We start from the raw sequence: 23,564 nt of genomic DNA on the forward strand, positions 1-23,564 counted from the left end.
CGGAAAAAACGTATTTTATTCAGAAGGAATATGAATGTTATCAAGACATTAGATTTTTCTGAGAAGGCGAGGCATCTTTATTTGCGTATCTATGACATATTTCGTCAACTCGACATGCTGGACATCATTCAAAGTGCATTTAAAACAACGCTACTGTAAAATCACGATTTTTTTCCCCTTTTCCGTCTGGGTTGCAGAAGCGGCACGTGCTCGTGCTCGTGCCCGCAGGGCTGACGTGCACGAGCACGTCGTCGGGCGGGGTCAGTGGCAGTGTCACGCTCAGACGGCCAAGATGGCGGCTGGCCGAGGACGACGCTCGGCGTGACTGGCTGATGGACAGCCATGTTCGTTCCATTGGTCGCCGACGGGATGCGCCGCCGCCCCGACGGGGCGCCTCTCTCTCTAGTCGGTTCCCCCGCCCGCCCCAGCACCGAGGCGCCGCGGGCCGCCTTGCCGCTCGCGTCGAGTCGCCGCCGGACACCTTGCTGACGTCGCGGCGCTCGTAGCCGCTAGCCGAGCCTTCGCTCGACCGGACGGCGGGACCAGGTGAGCCAGGCCAGCGAACGTTTGCCCCTCACCGTAGCGCCGACGATGGTCTTAATGTCGTTCATAAAGCCTCGCGCTCTTCGCTTTCGCCGTCGCGAGCGGCGAAGGAATTCGGTCGTTGGTCCAGAATTGAGTGTTCGTCGATGCTAGCTGACGCCGGAGAGTCCGAGCGCCTTTCCGAAGAGGACAGACGAGCAGCTAGCGATGCCCCCGCTCCAACGCGGGCGGCGGCGATGTCCGGACCAACCCGCAACCCGTGAAATCCGCAAATGACGGAGCCGATGCTCAAGAAAGAAAGAAATCAAAACTCTGCACGCAACGCCGGACGATATGGGCTGAAAAGTCAATCGCCACGCAAGTCCTATCAGTCGATAATCGGTACTGATTGTCTTTTTAATTGTTCAGAATTAGGGCCGGAGTAAAAAGGCTGAGTTTAGGTAATCTAATATGAAAATACCGTGTATCAGAGTTACCCTCTAATAAGTGCTGAACATCATTATTGAGTGAAATCCTATTTCTCATCTCATCTTCGCCAGCTGACAGTTGAGTTTGACACCTGTGTTTTAGGAGATTGGCATCTTATAAAGATATTTTGGGGAGAAAGAAGTCCTAGCCTTAGCTCACATATTTACATGTTTCTACTAGTTTTTTTTCTTCAAGAAAATGAATTGTAATTGTACAAAAAAGTTTTTTCCCCCTCAGAACTTTCAGGAAAATAAAGACAGACTCCTCTGAGACCCCCCCCCCCAAAAAAAAATCTTCTGAAGATAGTTATTTTATTGATCTATTTATTTTTCTTCAAGAAAGAAGTCCATCTTACAATTCAATATTTGTAGTATTTGTCTGGCTAAAAAGCAAATGGTCTCGTCGGGGAAAAAGTAGCAATGGCATGAAAGGCGATTGATGCTTTGTTCCTGGTGTCGGTGTCGGCAGCGGCTGGGCCCCACCCTGGGGTGCAAAGGTCGTCGGTCGGCTCGGCGCTCGCCTCCCCGCGTGCACGCCTGCGCTCCGGCTTGAAGGAGGTCGCGTCTTGGAAGTGGCCCGTCCGTCTCGGGAAGCCTGTCCAACTTGGCCGTCAAAGTTTGCCTTCGTCCTGCTTCGGTTGCCGGACGCGTTTGCAGTCAGTAAGTATTTATTTATGTATGGATGTATTTATTTATTGACTTATGTCCTCATGAGGACTTGAACGCGTTCTTCAGCTTGCCTGTTCAAAGGTAAGATGAAAGCGGTTTAAAAGTTAACTTGTGGATAATAAATGTCAACACTTGGTTGGACTTGGGAGTTGAAAGGTGGCCAGAGATTTGTCCGGATCGCCGGTCCACCTGCGATCTTTGGAAATCGCTTTTCCCAGAGCGAACGGCGGCTCGCCGGGTCCGCCCGCGATCTCCTTCGCTTCTTGTACTGCCGCGGACGTTTTGGTCCCCTGGGGTCCAAGGGTTTTGCGAGTGTGGAAAACATGTGGGCCAGCAAATCTGTCATGACTTAGCAATACGTCAGAAGATGGCGGAATTGCACCGCTCAGCGCAGCCGTTGAGTAGAAGATTAAGATTAGGCATCAAATGTCGTCGGCCTGTTGCCTGAGTGATTGCGGGAGAGTGACGCCGACATGTTGGAAGTCTGTCAAGGTGAGGCACCTGACACGCAAACGGGGTTGGGGCTGCGGGTTAACCGTCAGATTGATAATCGTGATTATTTTGATCAATATTGCAATCATGGTAGTTATAGCAGTTGTGACCGAGAACTTTAAAAAAACATTTTTTTAAATTGTGCTACTTTTCATACATACGGTATGCAACCAGCTAGCCTCCACTACCGGAATGCTCACATACAATGCGTCTCTGCGAATGCCTCCGTTTTCTTTCGTTTATCCGGGTTGGGGTCGCAAGGGGCAGTTGCTTGAGCGGGGAAAGCGAGGCTTCCCCCTCCCCCAGCCACTTCATCCGCCTCTTCCGGGAGTATCCCGTGGCATTTCCCGGCCAGCTGGGAGACGGCCAGCGCAGCTTGTCCCGGGGTCGTCCCCGAGGCATTCTCCCGGTGGGGTGTGCCCGGAACACCTTGCCGGGCAGGAGGGGTCCAGGAGACATCCCGATCCGATGCCCGCGCCACCTCATCTGGCTATTCTCAATCTGGGCGACGAACTTGACAAATGTGCTGCCGCTGCTGTTGACGATGATGACGATGACGCTGACGACGATGTTCTCGGGCCGACAGCAAGCATGGAGTGGTCGTGGCCGCAGACCGGATGACGGGTTGTGGCCGGACAAGGGCGTCGCAGCACTTCCTGCTTGTGAACCCTGAGCGAGAGTGACGACGGCCGAGCGACTCCACGACCGCCCGCCGCCCCCGGCCCGTCCCAGCCCCGCGCCCGTCGCCTTTAAATAGCGCAGCCTTCGGCTTCTGGGTCATCGTCGCCCCAAGATGAGCTGGCTCAGCAGGTTGACTCCACGCACCCCCGCTGCTCGTCCGGGACGGGGCGCCACCCCCCAGGAGGCGCCTTCGTGCACCGCCGACCCCGAGACCTGCTTCATGGTCTTTGAGAACCACTGGAGACAAGTGAGTGCTTTGACGCCAACCGTCTTGATAGCAAGTCATGTCCTTTGGGGGAAATGCATTCAAAACAATGCAAAACGTTTTCTGCGATGCAAGTCATTTATTAGGAATGGAGTCGTCATTTTTCAACAGTTCCAAGTCGAATCTTGTTGTTTTTTTTTTTTCGAGAATAGGGTCGCGTTTATTCGACAATAAAATGGACCTTACTCAAAAATGAAAAGTCAGGTTGTTTTTTTTTTCCCCCTCAAGACGAGACGCGTTGATCTTGTTGAAGGCTGCCGAGGCGTCAGAGGAAGTAACACTTGATTATCAAGCGCAGTCATCTGCTGCACCGCCTCCACCACCCGTTTCCTGCTGACGTACACGCAGAGAAAGAAAATGTCCTTTCCAGGGCATATTTCCTGACGAAAAAACAAAAAAGTCATCTAAAGGAGAATAAAGTTGAAGTATATAGCTAGGTGGGCGTGTGCGTGCACGCGCGCGTGTTTATTTATATCTCCATATCTAAAATATATCCAAAATGGTTTCTTGCCGTCCCACCGGGGCGGTATCTCGGGTCCTCTAGCAGAGGGTGACCCTTCCTTCTCCCATCTACTCTGAGTCTTGACACATGTGGGGGTGCTGCGCTGCGCTAAGGTGGCGTTTGTATTCCGTAGGTGTCGCGCGTGCTGGACCAGAGCGAGCTGTCACGCTCCACCGACGACCTGATCGCCGTGAGGAACCACACAGATCAGATGTTCTGCCTCCTGGCCGAGGAGCGGCCCCCACAAGGCGGCGGCGGCGGCGACGACGACGGCGGCGAAGGCGCGGGGCCCATTCTGCAGCTGGTGGTCCGCGAGCGGGTCCTGGAAAGCCTTCTGCGGTGGCACCTCCGCGGCGACCCCGACACGGACAGCCTGGGGGCGCTGCTCAAGCTCTTTGAGATGCTGATTGGCCAGTCGCAGCAGGCCTTGCTGCGCCGCCCGGCCATCCTGCACCCGCTGCTCAGGGTGGTGGCGGCCTGCGCCCACTCGGAGCGCGGGTGCCCCCCCGCGCTGGAGAACAGCCTGGTGCTGCTCCTCAATCAGGTGTGCGTGCGGGTGGCGCGCGAGCCGGCGCTGCTGGAGACCTTGTTGCGGGCGGCTCCGGCGCAGCGGGGCTCCTCCGACCCGCCGCTCTTCTCCCTGCTGGTGCCCTTCATCCACCGCGAGGGCGCCGTCGGACAGCAGGCGCGGGACGCCCTGCTGCTGGTCATGGCCACCTCGGCCGCCGACCGCGCCGTGGCGCGCTACGTCGCGCACAACTCCTACTTTTGCCCCGTACGTATACGCGCACCGCAGGCTCAACTCTTGACAAGCATCTACGCCCAGCAGCTTAGCCCATGAAAGCTAGCACATCACGGGTAGACACGCAAAAGATGCGGCATGTCCGCCATTTTGCTTTCAATCAGCCAACTCGTGAACCATTTTTATTTTTGAGCCAGTTTGAGCTCGCCACATGAAACTCGGTAGGCGTGTCTGGCCTCCAAGAGCGACAGAAGACCTCCGCCATTTTGGTGTGAAGAGGCCATATTGGCCTCACGTCCTTACAAGCTACAAAATTATTGATCAGTGATAACGCGCGATTTCCACCCGCGGCAGGTGCTTGCGACGGGCCTGAGCGCGCTCTACTCCTCGCTGCCCCGCAAGATGGAGGTGCGCGGGGACGACTGGCACGCTTTGCGGCGCGAGGACTGGATGGGGGTGTCGGCGCTGGCGGTGTTCATGAACTCGCTGGAGTTCTGCAACGCGGTGGTGCAGGTGGCCCACCCCATGGTGCGCTCGCAGCTCCTGGACTATCTGCACAACGGCTTCCTGGTCTCCGTGGTGGCGCCCGCCCTCTACAAGGTACGAAACGAGACCAAGAGGTGCTTATTTTCACAGTTTCTCAAAATGAATTGTTGCAAATTCATGCTGCGCTTTGTTTCACGCTTGTTTAGCCCGGTTAGAAAAATATTGTTCAAAGCTTTTGGTTTTGGGGAAGGAAAAAAAATGACGTGAAGGAGATGTGGAACAGCTCGATTTGTGACATACGTAACTGTGTGCTTGCGTGCGTGCGTAGTCGTCGGTGGATGAGATGATCGCCAGCACGGCCTACCTGGACCTGTTCCTGCGCAGCGTGAGCGAGACATCCCTGCTCAAGACCTTCCTGCGCTTCATCCTGCTGCATCGCCTCGACGACGACTCCATTCTGGACACGCTGCTGACGCGCATCGGCGGCAACTCCAGGGTGGGAGCACGCGCGCATATCCCGATCATGTCGGTGCCACTTTTTTCTCTCTCTCTTTCTCTGCCACCAAAAAGCAGGATGGAAACCAAAAGTAACCACAGCTCAAATGAAGCCTTTTTGTACTTTTTTTTCAGAATTTATTTCTTCTAAAAGCTTCTTCAGGCGTTTGAAGTGCTCATTCCACTTCTCAAAGTCTGTCCTGTCGCCTGTTCTTGACTTGATTTATTTTGAATTTGAGCCTCAAATTTGAATATGAAGAATCAGTCATCTGTATGTTTTTGGATAGATTGGGAAAAAAAACAACAACATTCCAAATGAGTTGAAAGAGGGAGGGAGGGAGGGAGGGAGGAACGAATGTCGGCCAGCAGGGAAGAATCGCCACGTTTGTTGGGGGCGGTGGGTGAAAGCGCGCCTTGTTGTGCTTGCGGCAGCTCTGCATGGTGTCCCTGAGCCTCTTCCGGACTCTTCTGTCGTTCAACTGCGAGGACATCATGCTGCAGCTGGTCCTCAGGTGAGTGCGCCCGCCCCCACCATCGATGGGTGACATTAGCTGCGCGTCGGACGGCGTCATCGGGGCCGTGACCCGCTCCGCCGGCCACCAGGTACCTGCTCCCGTGCGGCCACGTCATGCTGAGCCAGCGCCGCGCCATCCGGGAAGCCGACATGTACGGCAAATGCGCCGACAAGTTCCTGTCGCTCATCCCCGAGTGCTGCCGCGCTGTCGCCGCGCCCCCAGCCGTGCGGGAGGAGGACCCCTCTTTCAGGGGCAAAGGTGAATGCCCAGGGGTCCAAAGTCCCCGTCGACTCGGCGGACGGTTCACCCGGGAATGTAAGATGTGGCACCTTGCATATTTTGCTTCCTCCTGTCCACAGCGGCGGTCTACGGTGCGGACGGGGAGTCCCCGGCGCCGCCCAGACCCAGCACGCCGTCCCGCTTGGCGTTTTTCATCCGCCAGCAGAGCGGCGGGACCCCGACGGGGACTCCACCCGGCCCCGGCGGCTCGGAGTCTCCGCGGTCGGCCGCCCCCGACAGCCCCGCGTACCGGCCGCGGCCTGAAATGGCGGCCTGGGATTCAGGCTACCTGGATTACCTGAAGGATGCCCGGCGAAGCATTGAGCTTTGCTCCTGGGCGTGTCGGGACTGGTCGGCGCCCTACGACGGTGAGAAGCCCTCCCCGAGCGCTGCTGCGCCGCTCCCCCCGGGCCCTCCCGCGTACGCCCCCTCTACGGCCGTGTACCCCGAGCACTCGTGCCTCCAGCCGGGGGGCGGCGGGCAGCGGCGAGCCGACGCGGTAGCGGCGCGCCGCGAGCGGAGCGGCTCGGAGCGCGACGGCGGCGAGTGGGGAATCGCCATCGGCCAAAGCAACTGCCCCCCCCTTACGCCGCGCTCCAAGAAGCGCAGCTTGCAGCAGTGCGACCAACTCCTCCCAAAACCCGCTCCTCCGCACCTTTGCCTGGCGCCTTTGCCCACTTCCCCGCCTGCGCCAGACAACCCCGCCGCCGCCTCTTGCGCGCCTTTGTTCAACGGAACAGCGGGGCCGGGCGAGAGCCGACCGGGGCCCGGGAGAGAGCTGGAGGCCAAGAAGGCGAAGCGACACTCGGACCACGAGGAGTTTTTGGACGAGAACGCCAATCGAAACGGATGCCCGAGCGAGGATGCCCGCACGCCGCCGCCCGATGCCGCCGACGCCTCCGGCCAGCAGCGAGGACCGACGGCGGAGAGCCTCATCCGGGAGCTTCTGGAGCAATCTCCCGGCGAGGCGCGGCCCCCCGACCACGCCGACGTTGAGGGTATCGGCATCGAGGCCTTCACCAAGGAGCTGGAGGCCCGGGCGACGCCGCCGCCTCCTTGCGCCGTGGACACGTCCCCGTGTGACCGGCGCCGGCAGCAGAAGGACCCGGAGGAGAAAACGTCCGCCGGCGCCGACGTCAAGGGGGAAAGTTCTGAAACGGGCGTCTGCGGTCCCGCCAGACCTCTCGCTCTCGTTCAGGGCTCGTGTCAGCCGTACACGGGTAAGAAGCTCACAGTTTTTCCTGGCCCGCGTGGCATTGGGCCTCTGATCATTTGCTCAAATGTGATTTGAAAGCCCGCTTGGAGCGCGAGAGAGAGTCGGTCATTTACCGCTGCTCTTTTGGCAACGAACATCCAGGTCCGCTGATGGCGGTGCTGCTGGCCAAGCTGGAGAACATGCTGCACAACTCGCTGTACGTCAACATCCTGCTGACGGGCATCGTGGGGCGGCTGGCGTGCTACCCTCAGCCGCTGCTGCGCTCCTTCCTGCTCAACACCAATATGGTCTTCCAGCCCAGCGTCAAGTCCCTCATCCAGGTCAGCCGCCTCCCTCCGGTTGAAGTCTCGCCCGGTGGCGGGGCTTGGCGCTCAACGTTAGGAACGAACCTTTGGCGGAGGCGGGGCCGCTTGATTGTGGTTTGGCGCATTTTGTGGACACGATTACCGAATGAGCTTCACTTAAAAGTTCAGGATTTAAAAGCAAAACGCAAACCACATAATGGAACGCAAAGTCAAGAAATCAAAAGCTGCCGGCTAAAAGAACGGACGGTGCGAGAAAATCATTTGAGAAAACATTTAAGATGGTTTGAAAGACCGTCATAGGAATTCGGGGGAGGGAGGTGGGGCGAGCGCGCTTCAGAACCTGGATCGAAAAGCGTTGACACCTGGGGGGCGGCTTCATTCCATTTGCATGCGGCGCAACAGCTTAGGTGGCGCTTCACCGTGTTTGCTTTGAACTCTGGGCTCCGCCCATCGACCCGAGTCTGCAGCCCGACCGGGTCGATATTTTGTTCGCGTTCCTTCCGGGACCTGAACCGATCCGTGATTCAGGTCCTGTAAAGCGGTAGCAGAAGTTTCAAGTCCATGGGGTACCCTTTGCTTTCGCCGCTTTTTAATCGTTGCAATCGGTCATCGTTTGTTTTTCTGTCTAGCTTCAGGGTGAACTTTACCGGGGAGTGGCGTTGAGCGGTTTTTGTTTTGAAATTTGGCGAGTCGGTCACTGCCACCATACGGCGGCCGTGTCGAGGTGTATTTGGGAAACGACCGCCTCCGTCTCCAGGTGCTGGGCTCCGTGAAGAACCGCATTGAAGCCTTCGCCGCCTCCCATGAGGACTTCCCCGCCATGCTGAGGAAAGCCCAGCAGTACCTGGCGGCGCGCGGCAAGGTGGACTGGAGCGAGCCGCCCGGCGCCGTCCCACCCCTCCGGCGCTCGGATTCGCTAGGTGAGCGGGGGTTTCAAACGGGCGGCCGCGGTGACTTCCTCTCGCGCTGACCCCCGCCCGCTCTTCTCTCGTGCCAGTCAAGAGCCGCAAGTCGTCCCTAAGCGAGCTGATCCTCCGCCACGCCGGCAGCCCCACTCGGACCCGCAGCGCCGCCCAGATGGCTCTGGCCCACGTGCGGGTGGGCGGCCAGACGCTGCACAGCGCTCTGTTCCGCGGCGGCGCCGGAGCCTCCAATCTGGAGAAGCAGGCGGAGGCGCTGCGCGTGAAGAACGCCGTCTACTGCGCCGTCATCTTTTGCGAGTTCCTGAAGGAGCTCGCCGCCCTCGCCCAGGAGCACGCCGTGGCCTTGCCCTTCGCTCGCGCTGACGCCGAGGAGTAGTAGATGCCCCGAGGGTCGCGCGCCGAGGGCTCCGCTCCATGAAGTGGACCTCAACCGTGCCCGCAGGTAGACACTTAAGACCGGCTTCCGAGGAGAACCGGCCCCTTGAGGGCTGGACGTGGAGGAGTGGGGGACTAGAAGTCGATGCCTTGGAATACGGAAGGGTAGGGACTGCGGGCAACGGGCGTGGAGGTCTAGAGGCCCGGGGGCGGGTGCCAAGGACTCCGCACTGAGGGGTAGACACTCAAGAGCGCACGCAGAGGAGAAGACGCTCTTTCAGGGGCAGACATCGAGACCAGATGCACTCTGTCGGGGGGTGGGGGGGGGTCCAACTCGGAGTAGATGTCTCGTAATGGATGGGTCAAAGACAAAGGGGCTCTGTCGACCCGGAGAGTCTTAAAGGCGTTGAGGAGGACGTCCTGCGGGAGCACGCACCTAAGAGCTCGGGATGCTGAGGGCCAGACACCAGGGAAGAGACGTCGATCGCTCGATGCCGACCAAGAGAGCGCGAGGATGCCGAGGGGTCGACGCCAAAACAACGTGGGCCCCCGGCCGTGCGCGTGACGTCGTGCGCATGATGCGACGGATTGACCCGATGGCCAACGGGCAAAGTCGACGTGCTGCTCCAAAGTTTTCCCTTGAAAGAATGACCCTTACGGCCGCCTCGGTCCAGTGACGGCCAATCAGCCAAGAGTTTTGGACAGCGGGGGCCAAAATCTCTGCGGCGTCTTTTGACTCCATCCTGCTAGCGTTTGGTGCTAACTGCCAACAAGGCACTCGCAAACACCCACGGTCTTTTGGTCTTTTGTGTCACGCGTCGACAAGTTTTGCCACCGAGCACTTGGCGGTGAACAAAGAAAAAGGGAGGGAGGAGAGCTTTTAGGACTTCCTCTCGTAAGAATGTTTGCCGATGAGACTTTTGTCTTCCTCCATTGATGTTCAGGAGGCTGTTTGTCCCTCCTCCCATCGTCGTGACATCGTCACTTTTAATGTTCAACCATCAAGTGAAAAGCAAGTGTTAAGTGGAGGTTGGATCCGACTCTCAAAACAAACAAAAACAAAGTCTGCGTGCAAGGCGGAGGCACTTGTCTACTCGCCAAGTGTGCTCGGTGTTGATTTTTCTTCTCGTTCCCATGCCATGTTTGACTCCTCACCCGATCAAATGTTTCATCCGGTTTGCAACTATGCAAAAACGTGGCGGCAGTCAGCACCTGAAAACTGCGCGTGTAAATTTTGTAAGGCAAACAACAAAGCAAATTATTCTGTTCGAAGGAGAAACACGGAAGGCGTAAAAAAGGAATATTTTTGTACATGATTGCCATTGCATGTGTGTGTGTGATGGGTGGAGAACAATCTGTCACGAAAAACAAAACACTAAAGGGAATGTTTTTATTAATTTATAAAGTCTTTGTTAGCAACGAGCTCCCCTCGTGTGTCTCAACTCTCTTTGTTAAAAACGCCATTGAGCGGTCCCGTGCCAAACCAAAAAGGGCGGTAGCCCATTGGAGTCGATGCAAATGGTCAAAAAAAGGGACCTGGTGGCTTGAGTGAGTGTGTTAAAACGTCTCAATCACAAAACCTGACGGGAAGAGCAAATACAATGTCCTCCCGTCAATTATGGTAGTACAAATTGCCCCTACGCAAATTGTATGGCACAGCAGGGTGTGAAAATATTTCAACTCGGAAGTGGAATCAAACGTTTCTCCAGCTCCAAAGATGCTTACCTCCCAGTGGACATATCACTGCACCGCATTATACTTACACGTACTTTGTGTAAGTATGATGCAGTGCAGTCAATATTTCCAAGTTGTTGTTTTTTTTTTTTTACCCACCCATATTTTGTTGACTTTTACACTTGTATTCACATGCAGTTAAGTTTCCGATTGTCAGTGAACGTCTCGGCTGCTCCCGCCCCGGATATATCGGACTCCCGCATGAGAAAGGATTGTATCTTCAAAGTAAGAGTTAACCTTCTTATCTAAGCATTTGCCGCGGTCTCTCGCTTGTATATGTCAATGTTTCGTTACAAGCACCGCTGCTTATAGAAAGACGTAGACATATCGGGTCGGGTATGGCACCGTTAGCCTTTTTTGAATGTAGTTGGTTTTTTTTTTATTTTTTTTGACGAGAGCGGTTGCGGAAGACGCAGTCTCGCCCGGAGCGGCATTGCGCATGCGCGGAGCAGCGGCGGCGCCGCCCGCCGACCGACGCTCTGCGCCTGGCTTCCTTCCACCTCGAGCTGGTCGGCGGCTGGCGAGTGTCGCGTTGCCGGATGGAAAAACGGTCATTATCCGCCCACGGGAGACACGCTGGAGCCCCCGGAAACTTTAGCAAGCTCCGACGAAGACGCACAATGCCAAGAGTCTGACGACTGAAAGGTAGGCAAAGTCCGTTGTTCGGCGGAGAGTTGTTGCCAAATCGATCGGAGAGTTATCGATGGAGAGGCGAGGGAAGAGTCGGGCGGGAGTCGATGTAGGTCATGGCGGCTGCGGGCCGAGCCGAACTGAATTGCTGCCGCGGCGCATTTGGGGCATCATCGGGAACCGCCAAAGTCGAACGAAATATGGCCGCCCGACTTCTCCCATCGAATAACGTTCATCGTCCGTTCCAGGTTCAAACCGTGATCATCTCGAAAGTGTTTTTGCGGGTGGAAGATTGGCGCTGAAACCCGAGAGCCCGACGTCCTCGTTTGGCAAAACAAAGACGAGCAATTCCTCGCTTGCTTGAGAAAGTGCTTGACGAGATGTGAAGCGGAGGCCGCGTTCTAAATGGGGAAAACTCGCCGACCATCGGATTAATGCGAGCGTCGCGGGCAGAATTGCGATCGCGGTTCAAGATTGTGCCACCTCACGTTCTTCGATTCTTATAAAATGGTCGATGATCTCTCAGCGCGTGCATCGACATCATACGGTGGCCACCCAGAGAGCTTTAGACACACTTAACACCGGCACATACTACACGTCCGTTTATTGACCAATCGATTGAGCTGCGAAGGACAGCGGGAGCACGCCGGTGGCTTCCTGCAACCGTCTTAACTCCGAAGCTCCCCAAAAGTTTCCAGTGGAGAATCGCGCGCCGCATCGTGGCCAAGGGTAAAAGGCGCTCGCACTCCTATCGCCGTCCAGAAATGTGAAGCGCAAAGCCTTCCCGTAGAGAGTTAACGCAAGCCACCCTGCTCCTATTCAGTTCGGCCCCTCGAAGAAAACCCCGAGACAGGCGGGGCGTGTTTCTGTCAGCCTCGAGCAAAACGTCTGTGATTCTGATCATATGAAGGATCCATTGTGTTGGTGCTGTGCTTTGAGATGTGTCATCAGGTTAGCGCCATGGAAGCCAGCGGCATCATCAATGTGCTCAACAAGAAGCTGGCCTTCCTCTCAGGTAGGCGCCCGCAGCCCTTTTTTTGGGGTCCCCCCCACCCACCCCTCTTACGCACGTGACTGAAGCGCGCGTGCCCTTTGCCCTTTGAGGCGGGAAAGACCGTCGCAGCGGGCTGATCCTCAGCATCCCGCTGGGCTGCGAGCAGACCAACATGGATGAGCTCAGCGACACGCTGGACTATCTGCTCAGCATCCCCAGGTAGCTCCGCACCCAGACAGAGCGCGCCACCTCGCCGCCCGCACTCACGCCGTCCCGGAAGGTCGTCGGCGGAACGTTAGCGTTGTTACCGCATTGCTGACTTTCCGTCGCGATTGTATTTTCTTGATGACAATATGAGTTTCTCTTCAATGACCCCGGCGTGTTCGTGCGCAGCGAGAAGTGCAAGGCGCGAGGCTTCACCGTCATCGTGGACGGGCGGCGCTCGCAGTGGAACACGGTCAAGACGGTGGTGCTCATGCTGCAGGTACGTGCCGACGCCGCGCGCCGCCGGCGCCGCCACGCGCTGCGACTGACGAGCGCCCTTTCAGAACGTGATCCCGGCCGAGGTGTCGCTGGTGTGCGTGGTCAAGCCGGACGAGTTCTGGGACAAGAAGGTCACGCACTTCTGCTTCTGGAAGGAGAAGGACCGACTCGGCTTTGAGGTCGGACCCGCCGAGCGTGCGGACGGCGCGCCGCCGAGCGAGCGCTGAACTGACGCTCCCGCTGCGGCGCTCCCCGTTAGGTGATCCTGGTGTCGGCCAATAAGCTGACGCGCTACATCGAACCCTCGCAGCTCACCGACGACTTTGGCGGGACCTTGGACTACGACCACGGCGATTGGCTCAGCAAGCGACTGGTGGCCGCCGCCTCTTTTGAAAAAAAGAAAAAGCGTCGTAAATGTGCTTGTTACCGTGGCAACCCAACCTCCTCTCTGCGCGGCAGGTGTTTGAGAAGTTCACCAAGGAGTCCACGTCGTTGCTGGACGAGCTGTCGCTCATCAACGACGGCGACAAGAGCGCCGCCCTGGACAAGTACGCGCGCCGGCTCGCGCTCCCTCGCGCTCGCACGCGCTGTACTTTTCATGTGCGTTGTGTGCGCGTGTAGGTCAGCTGACGTCCTCCTGCCGTCCTTTGACCCGGAGACGGTCCTCCAGACGGGTGAGTGTCAGCGTAGCCTTTCGCGCCGTCGCGTGTCGGCGGTGTGCTTTGATGGATTTGCATGTCGCTCTGCCAGTGCGAACGTGCGAGCGGGTTTGCGCTGCACGCGCGCGCACGTCCGTAGGTGCTTTGTTGGTGCGTTCATGTGATTTCTGCGCGTTAAAAGGGGGCTCGTTGACGCTGCCGCTTTCTGCTTTGTGTGCGCGTAGGTCACGAGTTGCTCTCGGAGCTCCAGCAGCGACGCTTCAACGTCTCGGAGGGGGGCGGACGAGGCGGCGGCGGCGGAGGGCCGGCGGGTGAGGAAGCTGACGCGAGCTTTCCTGCCTTGCGCCCGCCTCAGCCGGTCGTCACCTCCCCCCCCGACGTTTGCCCACAGCGCCGACGTGGCGTCCGATGGAGGAGGAGCTCCTGGCTCAGCCTCAGGTCATGAAGCTTCTGGACTCGCTGAGGGAGAAGTACACCCGCTACCAGGAAGTTTGCCGCCAACGCAGCAAGCGCTCCCAGATACACGACGTGCACGCCAAAGTCACGCAGGTGAGCGGTCGCTGGCCGTCTCGGAGGCGCGTCTGCCGCTCGGTCGCCAGGGCGACGGCAGCAGATCCGCGGCCGCCGTCCTACTTCTCGCCGCACTTGACACACATTCAAAAATGGGCAAAGCGAGCCGCTCGGCGCACTCGCCACAAGGGAAGGGAAAGCCGCGACATGAAAATAGACGCGGTTGTCACGCTCGCGACGGGAGAAGAAAAGTGAAATCGTGTGCGTGTGCGTGCGCGGGTGAGGTGGTGACGTGGCTGCAGGGTCCGGGCTCGGAGCTGCTGAAGACCCAGCGGGCCATCGGAGACTCCATGCGGGCGGCGCAGGCGCTGCAGCAGAAACACGAAGAGATCGAGAGTCAGCACAGCGTACGGAGAGCCGCCCGCCCGCCCGCCCGCGTCCTCCGACCGCGCGCATAACAACCGGCCCCGGGTTGTGTCCCCCCCTCGCCAGGAATGGTTTGCGGCCTACGTGGAGCTGAACCAGCAGATCGGCGCCCTGCTCGGCGGCGGAGACGACGAGGAGGAGGAAGAAGCCGGCGAGCTGAAGGCGCTGCAGCGGCAGCTCAGCGACGTCTGCTACCAGCAGGCGGCGCAGCTGGAGAGCCGGCAGAACGTCCTGCAGGCCGCGCACGCCTTCCACGCCGCCGCGCAGGAGGTGAGCGCGGCCCGGCCGCGCAACTTGGCTCATCTCCGTCTCGGCTCCCTTCGCTCTGTTGGAACGGAGCTGACTTGACCCGCCTGTCGACTTCTTGCGTCGCCCCTTTTTTTTTTTTTCTTTTTTAAACCTTTGTTAACTCATTCAGTACCAGCCAATTCTGGACCAAGTCTGAAAAGACGTTTAAATACGTCTTTGGGAGTGAATGAGTTAAGAGTAGCAATTTTTAGTTCGCTTCTTCTAGCATGTTTCATCTCTCTTTTTGTGTATTTGCTGACTTTGAGCTTAGTTGCCCTCCATCTTTGATGAACGAAGCTAGCTTTCTCTCTTGCTCTTTCTCTCAACACTCGCCTGCCTGGGAGCAGAACTCATCGAGACCAGCTGAGACAAGTCACGCGCTCTACGAATGGAAATCGTCCTCGAAGGCGATCTCGGCCTCCTTTTGCTTCCCGCGCTGCTCGAGCGCTTCGCCACTCTCGGCTTCGCGTCGCTCGTCATTAGATGAGCTTTGTCTCGCTTTTGTTTTGATTCATCTTTGCTTTTCTACGTATCGGCGCGAGTTGTCTTCGCACGTAGAAGGCCGGCGCTGATGTCGCCTTTGCTGTCGTTAGCTGTCCCAGCAGCTGGACGCGCTCCTGGGCACGCTGTGCGCCGACGTGGCCCCGGCGGACGGCTCGCAAATCCAACACGGCCTCAAGCTGCTGGAGGAGAAGCTGCAGAGCGTCGGTACGTACGTACGTACGTACGTGGGAGTGCGGGGAGGTGGGGCCTAAATCGCGCTGACCCCTCCCTCTTTGCGCACGAGCAGAAGTGGGGCTGGCGTCGCTGCGCCAGAAGGGGGCGCTGCTGCTGGAGCAAACGTGCAACGACGACGACGGCGAGAACGCGGCGGCCGAGCAGAGGGACAACGCGCGGCAGATCCGCGACGTCGTGGACGATATGCAGATGAGGAAACAGAGGTGAAGGCACCGCTAACACGCTAGCGGTGGCGACCCCATGCTAACGTGTGGCGATTTCCAATGACCTGACAAAAGTGTGCGCGCGCGCGGACGCGTGCGTTCGTGCAGGTGTGAGGACATGGTGGACGTGCGGCGTCTGAAGATGCTTCAGATGGTTCAGTTGTTCAAATGCGAAGAAGACGCCTTACAGGTCAGATGTGAGCCGAATGATGTCACCGGCATAGGTGCTATGATGCGTGCGTGTGTGCGCGCGTGCAGGCGGTGGATTGGCTGTGCGAGCTGCTGGACGCGCTGCTGAAGACGCACGTGCGACTCGGAGACGACGCCCGCGACACCAAAGCCTTGGTGGACAAACACAAGAAGTTCGTGGACGTGGCACAGGTCAGACCGGAAGTGGCCGTGCGCCAAACCTTTGTGTCATGTCAAGCGTGTGTGTGAGTGCGGGGGGGGCGGGGGGGGGGGGGGGATGCGCACGTTATTGTGAGTATGCGTGCGATTGTGTGTTTGCGCATGCATGCATGCGTGTGCGCAGCGTGCGTGTCCCACGATGGCTAACGCGTGCGTTGCAGAGCACGTACGACTACGGGCGGCAGCTGCTGCAGGCCACGGTGGTGCTGTGCCAGTCGCTGCGCTGCGCCACGCGCTCGTCCGGCGACACGCTGCCTCGACTCAACCGCGCGTGGAAGCAGTTCGCCGTCAGCGCCGACGAGCGGCAACACCGACTGCAGCTCGCCCTCGCCTTCCACCAGCACGCCGATGTGGTCAGCGCGCGCACACACGAGATCATGACAAAATGATATTGAAGCAAACTATTTAAAGTAGAAATACACAATGAGGTCATAAAGAGCCCTTGGGGTTCCGCTGAAGACTGACAAAATGGCGTAATTTGACCTCCCACTGCTAAAAAAATGAGGCCTTGTGTGTGTGTGCGTGTGTTTCAGGCGTTACAGGATGAGCACGCGGAGGCCGAGTCTCTGGATCAGGTGGACGCTTCGGCCAAAGCTCTGCTGGACAGACTCGGCATGCCCGTCATCTTCCCCGATGGGTCGGTAGACACGCATTGCCCCGCGTAACGCAACACGACACAAAAACGACACACAACGCCCTGACAGGCCCGCTCCCCGCGCTCGCATGCTAATGTAGCAACACGTGCGGCCGTATGGTAAATTACGAACGGCGTTGTGATCGCATGCGGGCACCGGTGGCCGCATGCCAGCCCGCTAACGGCGGTGAGCACGCGCTAACTTGGGTGACCGCATCCAAACACGCCAACAGAGTTGACCGCGTGCCAACATAGGTGACCACATGCTAACATGCTAATGCAGAGGAACGCACGCTAACCCGGGTGACCACGTGCTAACCCACCCGGGTGAGCGCATGCTAACTTGTTACTTGGTGCTAAGCGGAGCGAGCTGACGTCCGTCCATCCGTTCTCTGAGCCGCTCGTCCTCAGAAAGTCGTAATCATTTCGGACGGAGCTCATTTCTTGCACTTATATGAGCAAAAATGCTGAAATGTCAAGTGAGGTTCCAATTGAAACCGTAACACTGTGAAACTGGATCCTAGGCTTGAAGCCCTAATTTGAGGCCCTAACAATGTCTTGAAAATCTTGATTTCCAACCTAAAACTGGGCTTCAAGCCCATCATTCACCCCAGTAAACTAGACAAACCTCAACCCATGTTTTAAATCCTAAACTGAAACCGTAACCCAGGCTTGAAGTCCTAATTTGAAACCCGAACTTAAAAGTCTCATTCCAAACCTTAGTCCTGACTTGAAACCGTAATTGAACTGCGTGCGGGTGCCTTAGGAGCGAGCAGCGTTTCGGCAGCTCGAGCGGTGACGACGCAGCGACGGCAGCCGAGTGCGTTCGAGAGCGCCTCCTGATGGTGGAGGAGCGCCGCCTGCAGCTTCAGGAGGCGCAGCTGGACAGCGAGCCCCGCCCACAGGACCCGGTGCTTCATGCTGTCCTTGACGTCATCGGGGAGGAGGCGGGTGAGAAAGAAGAGGAGGAGGACCGGGACCGGGACCAGGACCAGGATCTTCAGGAGGACAGCATGCTGCAATGCTGAGTGATTGGCGCTCGTTAGCCCGGGAAGCTAACTAATGCTAACGGTTTATTTGTAACACCTGGATTGAAGACATTTTCCCCAGCATGCTCCTTGTTCCCGCATGCGCTCTCCAAAACTAAACTTTGAGTTGAAAAATAAATAATTTATTTTCCTTTTTCTCCCCCCCCCCCCCCCCCTTTTTAAGCAACCCTGAAGCTTTAACGGCTGCCGCTTAAGGTGGCTGCCATGTCGTCTCCCTCTCCCCAATTAATTGTTCATGACGTGGTTCATCATGCCACGGTTCAAATAAACTTTTGCAAGTTTCAGACTTTTCGTCCGTTTTATTATGATTGCAGTGCTCACTTTTAACTCGTGGTTCTCAAGTGAAAACTTCTTCTGCTTGGGTACTGAGTAAAGCCGAGGGCCGCCCATGTGCCATCGTGGGCACAAGAATATGACAGGTCGTCAATATTTCCTGAACCACTTGATGCAATGGTTCTCCTATTTCTTGCTCGAAAAGTTTATAAATGGCTACCCGGGGACTTCATCAGAGCTACACACGAATGGCAAAAAAAATGACATCGTTTGACGGGACTGTTAAATGTGGACAGGGAGAATACGGTTTCATGTATCGCTCGTTCTTGTTGACTTGGCAAAATGAAATAGTGCAGAACTCTTGAACGCGAATGCGGCGTGACGCTGTCAAGCGGCGACAGCGGTGTGGGGCCAGCGTTTATGTCGTTCCGTTGAACTGGGGGCGGGCGTGAAATGCACTCGGTGGGTTGTTCGCTTCCAAAGTTTCTATTTTGTAATTAATATTTTAGTTTTTTTGTCAATTAAGGGGTACATTTACAACATATCCTGTTTGGAGTGGCGCAGGAGTGACGTGAGGGTGACGTCATCAAGAAGCGACGTCTTGAAAATGTAAAAGGGTATATCATATGTTTCTGAGTTTATTTATTTATTCCTGTGCACAAAAAGATGACTCTACAAATGCCCTTTGACACTCTTCACCCCGCGCTTTGATTTTCAGAGCGGAAGCGAATACGCTAAGAGCGAGCAGCGCAAGTCACGTCAAGACTGCGCTTCTGTCAGCGTGACTAAAAAGGGCAGCCAAAAGCTTTTTCCAAGGAATTGCTTGTATGTGCGCAAATGTCTCACCGACGGCGAAGACGGAAAAACTCGTTCGCGTCCTGGTGCCGTACCGGCATTAAGATGGAAAAAAGCGTTCTCCTCGTCAGTTGTCAGGATGGCCGAGCGGTCTAAGGCGCCAGACTCAAGGTTGAAACCTTCTCGCCAGCGGGAATTCTGGTCTCCGAATGGAGGCGTGGGTTCGAATCCCACTTCTGACACACTCTTTTTTTTTTTTCGTCTTTCAACAGTGGAAGTCAAACGACACGATGAAAACCACAGACCCACTTCTTACACTCCTTTCGCGGCGAAGACGTTTTCTTATGAGCCTGCTTGATTTTCACGCGTATTGCGTATTTTCCGCTTCCCCGTATTTCCTATTTGCATTCTCCCCAGACACTTCTCTCACATCATTCTGAATGAACCCTGACATCCAACATCCGCGTCTCCATACACGCCAACACAATAGCAACAATGATCGTACCAGTATGGGCATTCATTCGAATGTTGATGGAAAACACCAGCTAAATACAGTAACCGAACGTCCACTAGATGGCAGTGTCGGAAAAGGAAAGAACATCACACGGGCCACCCGCCCGCACACGCTTCCGTCCTAACTGTGCGGGTGAAGGTGTGCCCAATAAAACGTCGCCCACTTCGAGGAATTCTTCTGCTCTTCTTCGACTTTTTTTTTTTTGGTGGGGGGGGGGCATGTCTTGAAAACCACAGTGCAAGAAGTAGATCTTGTTGCTGCTTGCGACCACAGTTCATTTGAGATCAATCGATGACCCGCATTGAACCAAGTTGACGTCAAGCCAACAAGCATGAGGCCGAAATGCGAACGCGTGGACACGAAGAGCGAAGTCGTGCAACAAACTCCTTCCTGTCATCATGAAAAAAGACAAGGGTGAGAACTTTTAACAATCGTCATACGTGTTCTTAATAATGCGGTCGATAGGTCCGGTGGTTAGCGCGTCGACCCCGCGGTGCAGAGGTAGGCCTCTGCACCGCTGGAAGTGAACCCGCGAGGGTTCACTTCCAGCTCCGCTCCGGCCTCCCTGTGTGGAGTTTGCATGTTCTCCACGGGCCCGCGTGGGTTTTCTGCGGGTCCTCCGGTTTCCTCCCACATTCCCAAAACATGCGTGGCAGGCTGATTGAACACTCGAAAATTGTCCCTTGGCGTGAGTGTGAGCGCGGACGGTCGTTCGTCCGCGTGCGCCCCGCCGAGCGCCCGAAGACGGCTGGGATCGGCTCCGGCGCCCCCCGCGACCCTCGTGAGGGTAAAGCGCATCGGAAAATGGACGGATGGCTAAAAGATCCGAGATGCTATTCGATGACGTTCCAAATGAGGAAGGCCCACGCCGTTTGGAACCGAAGCCTTATTTTTGTTTGAGTCTTGAATTTTTTCCAGCTCGAATGAAAGAAGAAACTTGTGAATCCATCTCCTCGAAAAGGGATTTTGACGCCGTTAGTGGTAGAAAGCCCCATCGTCTTTATTGGCTTGATTCAACGGCTGAAATTGAACCGGGACTGACTGGAATTGTTAAGACGATGTTAAAAGTCTTTTTTTTTTTTCAATGTTCAAAAATATTGCCATCCGGCGGTCCTTTGCTTGCACTCACGGAGCAACCGAGATCATCTCTTGTGTCTAAACTTGAGCAGTACGCTAAGCTGAAGTGCGCTCGGCGGCGAGCCGCGTGCGAGTGTGCCGAATTGTTTGAGGACCGAGCGAGTCCCCTCGACCAGCCCGGGACGGATGAATTAAAGATCGACCTTGCCGCTCATTTCTTTGCGCGGGTTCGAGCGCGCCGAAAGAATAGTTTGCTAGCGTTTTTGACTTTGCCGCACGGGAAGCGTCGCGTCGTGTTGCGCTTCGATCAGAAGCGACTTTGCCTCGCCAATTTCTTTTCGTCCGCCTTTGTGGAACCCACCGAGCCCCCCCGCATTAGCATCCCACTCAATGCCCCCCGCCTCCCGGCAACCCCCGCCACCATCCTAGCTGTCGGCACTACAACAATGGCGCGGCATTAGTATGCTAATGAGACCGACAGGTGGCCAGTAGACGTCTCAATTAAAGAGCTCGTTAAACGGCAAAGTTAAGCAACGGCACTTTTTGCATTTCTCCCGCGCAAATGACTGTGAGTGACAGGTCGCGCATAGTGAGACGGACGTGGCTAACGAGCGCCTTGAAAGGTGGCCTTTTCTCGGGGGGGGGGGGGGACGCCATTAAGTGGACCTCCGAAAGGTCCCCAAATGACCCAAAGCGGAAGCGGCCGGCGTCAAAACGGCCAAAGAATCGAAGGAGAGCAAAATGCGAAAGCCGGCTTCCTTCGCGCGAGCCGACCCGCGATTGCCGGCGATCGAGCGTGAAATTCCCCCCTTGGGCCCCCTTTGACCATGCCGGAGACAAGACCCAAAGCGCTCCGCTCAGCTTTGCGCCGGACGAGCGGCGGATGGATTTCAAAGGAAAAGGGGCGAGCGGCCGGAAGGACCTTCCGGCTTCTGCCGTCCAACCTTCCCCCCCCCCCCCCCCCCCCCCCGAGTGGTAAATCGGCCACGCTATTAGCGGGTCACCGCTACCGCGAGGAGACGGCCGTTCGCATTCGAATAGCGCCCCACCCCGACAAACACCCGATGGGAAGGGGTGTCGCTTTGACTCCACAAGGACTTTGTTGTCCTTCCATTTGAATGTGACTTGAACCTCCGCCGGTCTTGCCTTGTCCCGCGCGTGCGTTTCTTTGAGTGAGTGAGTGCGTGTTGACCACGGAGATGTCACGCCACATGCCGATCACTTTGCAGCCGCCGCCAATTTACTGCTAATCCGTGGGCCCGTGTTCTCTGGACTGTGAAAATGGGGGCGGGCGGGTGTGTGTGTGTGTGTGTGCGCGCGCGTGACATGTGCCACGCCGGGAGTTAATGGGGCGGGTGGCGGGTGTTGGACAAACGAGGTTATGTTATGTCGTCGCGCACAATCAGCGATGGTGAAACTGGACACACTGACACACAAAAAAATGTGTGTGAAAGATGGCCGCCCCCCCCCCCCCTCCACACTCCCTTATGAATATGCTAATCCTCGTTTAGCATAGCTTGTTAATTAATGAGCCACAATGGCCCGCTTCTTCGCGTCGCTCTTGTTGCGCTCGCACACTGACACCATTGGAGCATACTTTCGGTGTCATCAACGCCGGCTGTGTTTAGCGTTTGGCCGCCGGGGCCGGCGACGCCACAAAGCGCGGCTGTTGGCGCGGGCCGGGTATTAACCTACATAACGCCGAGCGGACAACAAAAGACAAGAAAAGCCGTCGGCCGGGGACAAGGCGGCGCCCTTCTTGAGCCGATCGTTAGCCCGGCGCTAATGAGGACGGCTACAATAGCGACAACGTTGTTTGTGGCGCGCGAGCGCCGGCGTCGGATTTGACTCCGCAATCGCGACGTCGGCATCAAAGCAACAACGGCCGTTTGCGATGGACGGATGTCATTTTTAGCCAAGTTAGCGCCGCGCTTTGGAGCGTCCGCGTTTTCACATCGGCGCGGTGGTTCCGTTTTGGCAAAATGGGGGGAGGAAATTGAGCCAAATGAACTTTGCCCTTTGAAGTCATATCGTTCGAGGGTTGACACGGTGCTCGAATTTGCGGCGATGATTTCGCATGTGGGTGGAGCTTCTGTCACATTGACGCCGTTTTCGTTTCTTCGAAAGCCAAATGGAGCTCGTGCGTTTGGCGGCGTCGTCGCAACGCCGAAGTGAAGCTCGTCGAGGATGAGTGTCGATGAAACGGCTGCGTGGCGTGCTCATCGGGAGCAACCGAGCGCCCCCCCCCTCCCTCAGAACCCGCCGGCCCCCACCTCATTATAGGAGCCGACACCGCAGGCCGTCTCATTGGCGCCCGCGTGCTAAACACGCGCACGGATTTTCAGAGTTACTGATCCTTGTTCATTCGCCAACATAATTTTCGAGGCCATTCATCTATTTTCTAATTTGCTTGGACCGACGAGTGGCGCGGGCGTGCCGGAGCCCATCCCGGCCGTCTTCGGGCAGTAGGCGACCGGTCGCCAGCCCGTCGCGGGGCGCGCGTCCTCCGACAAGCGCCGACGCTCGCAATCGCACGAGGCAGCGTCTCGACTGCCGTGCGGGTTTTGGGAATGCGGGAGGAAGCCGGAGTACCCGGAGAAAAGCCACGCGGGGCAGGCTAGCTCTGGCTACATCTCTCTCTCTCTCTCTATACGCCCCCACACACACACTTTGTCCATCCCGTGTATTGATCTGCGGTCCGTTCCTTTCGATAGCTCCATTGAGGGTCCGGATCTGAGGAACAGCCGTGAGCTAGCGATTCAAATGACCAAGCGGGTGGACGTTTAATGGGAAACGACAAGTGTCAAAGTGCGTTTAGTGTGTGCGCGTCCACTTCAGGGTGCTCAAGACTTTGAGGACGCCCACCGCCCTCCCTCTCCTCAAAAGAGGACAAGTCAGGTCCTCCAGTCAATTGTCCGCCGGGCGACGGAGGTGAAGAGCGATGACAAGATGGCGAGCCCCGAAACGCCGGCCTGTTTTATTTTCTTGGTTTTTTTTACAGTGTTGCGCATTGGATGGTGGTGGGGGGGGGGGGGCGCTCTCCTGGTAGGTGGTCATCCCTGACCCGCGCTCACCCCGCATCCTGCGGCCTTTCTCCGCCGCCTTGTCGCCGAGACCTCCCTGCTAATTAGCCCCCCAGGAGGTGCCAAACGCGTCCGTGTGACTCCGGCGTCAGCCGAGACGCCATTCAGGAT

At 56.9% G+C, this 23,564-nt stretch overlaps 2 protein-coding genes and 1 non-coding gene across 5 annotated transcripts; all 3 read left to right on the forward strand.

Annotated features, from left to right (window-relative positions):
- Positions 1–140: 140 nt before the first annotated feature.
- Positions 141–10,377, forward strand: fhip1b (FHF complex subunit HOOK interacting protein 1B). 3 transcript variants are annotated; one of them, XM_086123112.1, is made up of 12 exons: positions 141–924; positions 1,480–1,670; positions 2,758–3,099; positions 3,753–4,394; positions 4,716–4,961; positions 5,176–5,343; positions 5,775–5,854; positions 5,946–6,115; positions 6,217–7,356; positions 7,494–7,672; positions 8,415–8,577; positions 8,655–10,377. In XM_086123112.1, exons 3-12 carry the CDS (start codon positions 2,965–2,967, stop codon positions 8,954–8,956), a joined length of 3,225 nt encoding a protein of 1,074 aa, XP_085979238.1. In that variant the 5' UTR covers positions 141–924; positions 1,480–1,670; positions 2,758–2,964; the 3' UTR covers positions 8,957–10,377. The 3 variants fall into 3 exon arrangements, with proteins under 3 accessions (XP_085979238.1, XP_085979236.1, XP_085979237.1); XM_086123110.1 differs by having other exon boundaries at positions 141–546; XM_086123111.1 differs by having other exon boundaries at positions 141–1,670.
- A 730-nt stretch (positions 10,378–11,107) lies between these two features.
- sestd1 (SEC14 and spectrin domains 1) lies at positions 11,108–17,997 on the forward strand. Its single transcript, XM_086123114.1, has 19 exons — positions 11,108–11,334; positions 12,259–12,334; positions 12,424–12,532; positions 12,707–12,797; positions 12,862–12,975; positions 13,056–13,169; positions 13,256–13,344; positions 13,418–13,470; positions 13,680–13,766; positions 13,847–14,004; positions 14,250–14,372; positions 14,458–14,661; positions 15,273–15,387; positions 15,470–15,620; positions 15,729–15,810; positions 15,879–16,001; positions 16,190–16,381; positions 16,562–16,665; positions 17,429–17,997. Exons 2-19 carry the CDS (start codon positions 12,259–12,261, stop codon positions 17,688–17,690), a joined length of 2,247 nt encoding a protein of 748 aa, XP_085979240.1. The 5' UTR covers positions 11,108–11,334; the 3' UTR covers positions 17,691–17,997.
- A 915-nt stretch (positions 17,998–18,912) lies between these two features.
- Positions 18,913–19,021, forward strand: trnal-caa (transfer RNA leucine (anticodon CAA)). Its single transcript has 2 exons — positions 18,913–18,950; positions 18,976–19,021. It is a non-coding gene; the product is annotated as a tRNA-Leu (tRNA).
- The last annotated feature ends 4,543 nt before the right edge of the window (positions 19,022–23,564 follow it).

The sequence above is a fragment of the Hippocampus guttulatus genome, chromosome 11 (genome assembly GCF_054856545.1).
Source record: "Hippocampus guttulatus isolate MCC_2025c chromosome 11, RoL_Hgut_1.0, whole genome shotgun sequence".
Classification (NCBI taxonomy): Eukaryota; Metazoa; Chordata; class Actinopteri; order Syngnathiformes; family Syngnathidae; genus Hippocampus; species Hippocampus guttulatus.

Bases quoted from the DNA above. Each gene is read 5' to 3' on its own strand.
- sestd1 (XM_086123114.1), top strand. From the start codon at position 12,259: ATGTGTCATCAGGTTAGCGCCATGGAAGCCAGCGGCATCATCAATGTG. The intron at 13,471-13,679 runs GTGAGTGTCAGC...GTGTGCGCGTAG, and splicing joins GGAGACGGTCCTCCAGACGG to GTCACGAGTTGCTCTCGGAG. The intron at 14,373-14,457 runs GTACGGAGAGCC...CCCCCTCGCCAG, and splicing joins AGATCGAGAGTCAGCACAGC to GAATGGTTTGCGGCCTACGT.
- fhip1b (XM_086123111.1), top strand. From the start codon at position 2,965: ATGAGCTGGCTCAGCAGGTTGACTCCACGCACCCCCGCTGCTCGTCCG. The intron at 5,344-5,774 runs GTGGGAGCACGC...TGCTTGCGGCAG, and splicing joins GCATCGGCGGCAACTCCAGG to CTCTGCATGGTGTCCCTGAG. The intron at 5,855-5,945 runs GTGAGTGCGCCC...GCCGGCCACCAG, and splicing joins ATGCTGCAGCTGGTCCTCAG to GTACCTGCTCCCGTGCGGCC.